Here is a 7,229-nt window from a genome sequence, read left to right as displayed (position 1 = left end):
ATTTTTAAACATTATTTTATTTTTGGACAGTTTTTAAAAGTGCTGCACGGGTTCGCTTTTATTTAGCTACGTATTCAAAACTGTCCAAGTGTGTGATTTAGATGTCTTTGACGAGACGAGGCAGAACATGCTCACGAACACCTCGCTTAGTCTCAAAGAAGTATTTCATACGAAAAACAGAAAAACTTTACACATATTACAATAAGTTCACCTTTATTAAACAACAGACATATTTTCATGTTGGATAAAGTAACCATAAATAATACAAAAGCACAATAGAAATCACAAAATATTATTTTCTCTAAATGATGATCTCTTGGTGATTTTGACATTCATTACATAACTACTGTACCCTTTTGTCTTTGACAGAGCAACACCAAGACAAACTTATTATACAAGTTTGATTGTCATTTATAATACTGTAGTATGGATTTCTACAGTGACCTTTCTAATAAACCAAGGCTCAGATCAAAGCCAGGCAGGTCTAATTAGTTGTGAGTAGTTTCCCAGAAAACTATCATAGTCTAATAATAATAATAACAACAACACAATGAGAGCATTCTGGCTCATTCGTCTAAATCTTTTTTTCTTTTTTTTCTCTCAAAAGGCTACAAAAACTTGACAAACTTGGGACTTGATACACTTTTTAAATAATGCACATAATGTTGTGATGCACCTATGACCTCCTTTGGCAACACATCATCTAGCCACTAACTCAATAGTTTGTCTTTCACTGAGATGAGTCATTGCAAGCAAATACCACGTACACAAGTACTCGTCCGCTTGAAGCAAAGAGGCTGTTCCTTTACAAATACTGCACCGGGAGGTATCTTTACAAATTGTTCGGTGGAATATAATAAATCTACATCTTACATAAGAACTTGCGGCATGCAGCCTACCTTAAATGACCGGTGCAAGGAGTAGTGAAGCAGTGTGTTTTGTTTGTTTTCGTATCATCCCCTGCTTTCTATATGCTCTGTATTCTTTCAATAGAAATAGTGAGCTTCCTCAAAGAACGGCTGACATTGAAAAGGCAGCAAATGCTGAGTCCGAATAGACACTGGCACACTGCAGGAAGATGCAGAATATGCACCTTGGTTGAGTGACAGTTAAAGGAAACTAAGAGGCTAATACAATGTTGCGGGAGTCACCAGCTTTTGTGTGTTCTGTAAAAGGCGAGCACAATAAACCACTAGCCTACTCAGTTACCCAAAAGGCGCTTTGAGATCTATAACGGTTACCGCGACCGGGACGTAGACACACCTATGTTCATTCGCTTCTTCAAAATTCAAGACAACAGAAACTACACATGGATCCACACGCATACCCTGAGTTCATTAGTTGCAGGCCGAGCTTGCGGTAACACAAGGACGACACACCCTGTGCCCTCAGGCGGGTTCACACAGAGAGTGTACGGAGATATAGTTGCCGTGCAGATACTGCAGATCAATGCTTTATCAGAGACATCAAAGGCCCACCATTAGGTCAAACTACTCTGTAACTACTTTCTGTCTCAACATGGCAAGTCGAGTTGAAAAAAGAAAACCCAAAACATTTAGGAGAGACCTGTAGGCAAAGATGTCAAATCCAAAATGAATGTCATCTCATGGAATCTTAAAAATAAAGAAAAATTGATAGAGCTAATTGCCCAGTTTATGTAAAAGCAGCTCATACACAGATTGCATACATTAAAAAAACTAATAATGGATAGGCAAAAGCACAATGCCAAACACTAAAATACAAAAATAACAGCTGCTTGCGTTGGGACTTATTCGACACATTTAAACTTTTAAAACAACTTAAAAAAATAGTGATTCTCAAAATTTGATGCAATGAAAATAATGGAAAAGTCATTGTTTAGGATTTCTTCGACACCGCCAGTCTATTATACATTTGTATCAGAAAGAGGAACATTATGTTGTTGCCCAACCACATAGACCGCTATTCCTAATGCCAGCAACTTCACAATGAATGACCCTGTTATCAAGGAGGCATATAGTGTGTGTGTGTGTGTGTGTGTGAACACACTGCATGATGTACGTGCTCCATCCGATAAATCCTGGAGACCGTTCATGTGCTGTGTTTGCTGTGGACTGTGAGCTCCCTCTCAGAGCTCACGCTGGTGGAGGTCGTCTCTTTACGGCTGTCCCTCGACTTCCTCTCAAAAGTGGGCGAGGAGGACGTCGTGCACTCTTCCCAAGTCCGCAGGGGGAAGACTCGAGCAGTCAGACTGGGCAGGTGGGAGTGGGCACCGAAACGCCCCTCGGTGGTTGTGAAGCAGCTCTCCGCGGCAGAGCTCTGGCTGGGACGGCCCTGTTTGCAGAACAGCCCGCAGAGCAGTGCGAGGAATTCCTTCCTCACACTGCGGTGCATGTACCCGTAAATGTACGGGTGGAGGCAGCACTGCAAAAAGAAGAGCACAAGGGCGAGGGACGAGAGCCAGGGGGGTACAGCTGCTCTGGCGCTCATAGATATAGTATTAAGTATGCTGTAAGGCCCCATGCTGAGAATATATGAGGCCATAATCACAAAAACTACACGGGCTGCCTTGCAGTGGTAGTGGAAGCGCCTGTGCCTCACTCGAACGGGGTATCCCCTGGCTGAGTAGGGGCCATCGGGGGCACTGGCCTGCTGGGGCTGGGGCGGTGCTTGTGGCTGAGGCTGTGCTTGGCGCTGTGGACTGCTGCTGGGTCCCTGGATGTCCTGTGGCCAGGGCTGGGAGTAGGATTGTGTCTGTATGGGGTGCACAAGTGCGTTTTGCCTCCGAGCCGCTCTGAACACCATCCAGTAGCACCCGAGCATGATGAGCACGGGCAGCCAGAAGGAGAAGGTGGACACCACGACCGAGTACGACAGGCTCGAGGACCACACCACCGAGCACACGTTGTGATGCCGGTCAAAGTCAATGGCCCCCCAGCCGTAGAGGGGAGGTGTGCTCTGCAGGAAACTGAGCACCCAGGTGCAGATGATCAGGTTCGTGCCCAGGTGAGGGGTCATGCGCGTGGGGTAGGACAGAGGGTGAATGATGGCCAGGTAGCGATCCACGGACACGACGATGATGGTGTTGACCCCGGCGAAGGCAAACAGGTGCATGAGCACCACCAGAGCCTGGCACAGGCGGGCATCCAGGGGCCACACACCTGGCACGGTGGCGGCGATGGCAAAGGGCATGACTAATATGGTCTGGAGCAGGTCTGCCAAGAGAAGGTTGAGGACAAAGCGGTTGGCCACGTGAAGGAGCTGAGGCTTCCTCTGGAACACCAGCAGAACCACGACATTCCCAAACAAGGACACACACACGATGAGAGATATGAGCACCATCTTAACCACGCTGTTAACCGTGGAGGACCAGAACAGGTTTGGGTCGGAGCCGCTGAAACCAGGCTCCCAGGGAACGTCAGTGAAATTTGTGGCCATGTCGGGCACCTGAGAGCTTGTCATTGTCTGCACGTGTGGCCTCACATCCAGCAGCGTGTTGACATACATACAGTCAGGTTAGTCCCATCTTCATCAGCCGATTGTCAGGAGGGGAAACCAGCCCTGGGTTTGTTCCTCAAAAACAACAACAAGCAGTGGCGGTTGCTGCCGCTCCTCCTTTTTCAGTGGAATTCAGGTGCACAATTCAACATGCATCTCTCATTGTTCTCACGTCTCACCTAAACATATGCCACATCATCCATGACAGGTGAAAACAGCCCAGTACACGCGTCCATAAGCCTCAGCCTGTAATGCTGGAGATGATTGACACCGATTTGCTGTTCATCGTGATCAATGATTAATCCCTTCAGGCCCTATATTCTTCTTGCAGCCCACATCTGCGGAGGGGAAAAATGGAATATGTCTGGCGACGACAAAGCGCCGCGGTTGAAGCGGTCAGCGGCGGCTGACTGGAGAGGTCCAGACAGTGGCAAATAATCGCGGATGTGCTAATCCGTAAATGTTGAATAATACCTTGGCATGATCAGTAACGCGATGCTCACTCCGCGGCGCTCGGGTTTCGTCGTTTCGCTGCCATTTGAGCCTCAGCTCCAGTCAATGGCAGCGAGCTTTCACGGCTCAGCCAGCACGCGCTACGTGTGTCTTCGCCCAGCGGGGGTCTCTCATCCAGACGGGCACATCAGTCCTTTCGGATTTCATGGCAGATGGAAATATTTTTTTTTTTTATCAGCTTTGATTCCTCCTCAACAGTCTTAGGCTACTTACGGTCGGGTCTTGTCTCCAAGGTGTCAGGATAAAAATGAATGTAAAAAACAAAGACACCTGAGCCCCCCCACCTTCCCTCCACCCTCCTCCCTCCCTCCTCTCTGGAGCTTGTCATCGACCCCCTCCCGTCCGCTGCTTCCCTTTTGTTGTGAGTGTGCAAGTGCGTCTCACGATGCAGTCTGACACCTTTTTTTTTTTTTTTTTTTTTTTAATACACGCTGGAATCACAAGATTCAACCGTAATCCCATTTGTTTTCATTCATCTTAAATATTAGAAAGAAAGAAAAACCGTCTACTGCAGCAACATGTAAGCACGCTCCTATTTATAGGGATCATTATAAATCAGTTCAAGAACATTTTTTATTTTTCTCTGCACAATAGAAATAAAGAGCCTGCTTTAGCTATTTAGCCGAGTATTTCAACCAGTCTCCCAGATCTCCTTAGTAACAACAAGTGATTCAATTACTGGCTGTTTGTGTGATCTTCAGATAATTGGATGGCTGTCAGGGGAGAACAAAATAGGGCTAAAGCCAACCTCCATCGCATCTCGGCAGAGCACCAAGAACTAGAGGTTCAGAATTATAATATTAGGTTTGTATCAGTATTTTAACACCTGATTTGGTACATTTGTTACGCTGTGACATGTTTTGTAGCTCATCAACCTTATGTCCCGAGAAAATATCAATACTTTGATTGTTTGGAGCATTTTGAAAGAGCCCTGAAACTCATTGGCTCATTTGATCCTTTGGCAAAATCTATAAAGATTTAGTTGGCAAAAAACTATCTCACCTCTATGTCCAATTGTGGAGCTTTTGATCACATCACTATCTGCACTGGCAAATGCAGTTTTATGAGTCACCAAAACCTGTCGATTCTGTAGGGATTTCCATCCTTAGCTTCACATGCTGAGCTTCAAAATTGAATCTTGACTTTGGAAACAACATTTGACAAAACAACCTTTTCAGAAAACATTTGGCATAAAGCAATTGATTTATTTGCCCAAACAAGCAACTTTAACATCTTTTTTTACTCCTGTAAAAAAGGGAATGAACGGCATTCAGTTCACTCCTTCAGGCTTCATTATACAACCTCTGACAGGATGAAGCTGAAAACCAGACCTTGATTTGTTCTACATCCAACATAGCCTTGATAGATATAGCGGCTCATTACAAGCTCAAATGTATCCTTCCAACGTGTCTTTTCCCACAAGAAAACTTTCACATTTAGTGTTTTTGAATATGTGGATAGCTTTTTCTCGATCGAATAACCACAACCTGTCTCCCATGAAAGCTTGTATGATACACACCTTTACGTAAGACATATTTTTTTTATTGCTGGAAATATACAAAATAGCATCAACATTTCAGCTATTTCTAGTAAAAAGACTTAATTAAGATGCAAAAAATATATATAAACCAGCACTACATACAACTAGATTGTGCAGACCAATTAGTCTGTATTTTACATGGCCTCCTAATCAACGCTTGTAATTAGACATTTTAATTCAAGTCTCTGCTCTAACCGAGCTATCAAAAAGCCCTTTGATGTGAGTATGGAGCACCCTGTGTTTTAGATTTAGATTGCAAATGAAATGCTGGTGACTGCAAAGGGATGGGAGATGTTTCCCTGTTCTTCTGTTGAGTGGACTGTGGTTGAAAGGCAGACCCACAGGCCTGCTGCCTCATGGGATTATTAGACTGTTAACAGTATGAATGTTCAATGTGGCCATCCCTCCGTCTCTAACTCTGTCATGAAGCTTCTCTCTCATTCACTGCCACTCACTGACACCTATGGGCCAGTACCATCTAACACACAGTGTGCAGGCAGGACTGGTTCTGCAAGCGCACATTGTTTTTCTCTTCCTTCCTTTCTCTCTATCTCAGTGTCTATTTACAATAAAGTGTAACTTTCAACTAGGGCTTTATGACTGTAAATGTACAATTTTGTCAAATGTATATTGTTTGATTATGAAAAGAAAAAAACTATACATTATATATATTTAAGGCACACATTCATTAAAAAATAAACCTTGCAGCACTGACATAGTTTTCTTTTTCTAACTTAAAAACTGTTTATCCTTAAATGGGGCCCGTTATCGCTTATATTAAAGACTTATATTTAACTTATACTTAAGATCTTAATGTCAGATAATGTTTCAAGGAGACTGATGGATTGAAACAATCTTAGATCAACCTGGTGTTGTATTTTTCGCATGTTCGCAAGTTTGCATTTGTTAATTTTTGGCAACTATGAAGCAAAAAAAAAAAGAAAACATGAGGATATATCAAGATAGATAGATAGATAGATAGATAGATAGATAGATAGATAGATAGATAGATAGATAGATAGATAGATAGGTAGATAGGTAGATAGATAGATAGATAGATAGATAGATAGATAGATAGATAGATAGATAGATAGATAGATAGATAGATAGATATAAAACCCTGGCATATTGCCTTATTGCTGACATGAAAGCAATAGGCACTTCTCACAGCAGCCCTTTTGATATGTTATTGCTGGGTAAATATAGATATCTCAGGAGTTGATGGAGACAGAGCAATAACATTATCATGACGTACAAACCTGTTTCATTTTTGTGGGCGACCCTGGTATTGTGTGTGCTGGCTCACTGGAATGGCTGTGACACACTAAATAAATTAGATCGGGACAATCATTCATTTTTAGGAGTTACACCTGTGTTTACCCTCCTATGACATGTCGAAATGTCTGCTGTGAAGAAGGGCCTCTCTGCTCACACTGCCTTTAAAAGACCCACTCTTAAGAGGAAAATCAAGGTCTTTAGCCTGCTTTCTTCCATCACTAACGCTGTGCGCCTGCTGTCTTGCTTCAGTGTACAGCGTAGTCAGTGGTAACTGAAAACAGTTTGCTGAAAACAACTCCCCATCGCTGCTGGTATAAAAGAAGCAGAAGCAGAAAGAGCTTTTGAGGCTTTTACTCACAATAGCTAGCTTCCTGCCCAGCACGAGACAAAATTAGTTAGCACATGGTAAACACAGCAGCTA

General features: G+C 43.4%; 1 protein-coding gene across 1 annotated transcript; it reads right to left on the bottom strand.

The window, feature by feature from the left end:
* Positions 1 to 243: 243 nt before the first annotated feature.
* gpr101 (G protein-coupled receptor 101) lies at positions 244 to 4,259 on the bottom strand. The gene has a single exon (XM_068588006.1). The coding sequence runs from the start codon at positions 3,484 to 3,486 to the stop codon at positions 2,071 to 2,073; it is 1,416 nt and encodes a 471-aa protein (XP_068444107.1). The 5' UTR covers positions 3,487 to 4,259; the 3' UTR covers positions 244 to 2,070.
* Positions 4,260 to 7,229: the final 2,970 nt, after the last annotated feature.

Source organism: Clinocottus analis, unplaced genomic scaffold (genome assembly GCF_023055335.1).
Source record: "Clinocottus analis isolate CAN_PGR_092001 unplaced genomic scaffold, fCliAna1.0.p SCAF_10, whole genome shotgun sequence".
Classification (NCBI taxonomy): domain Eukaryota; kingdom Metazoa; phylum Chordata; class Actinopteri; order Perciformes; family Cottidae; genus Clinocottus; species Clinocottus analis.
This window is presented reverse-complemented; position numbering and strand designations above follow the sequence as displayed.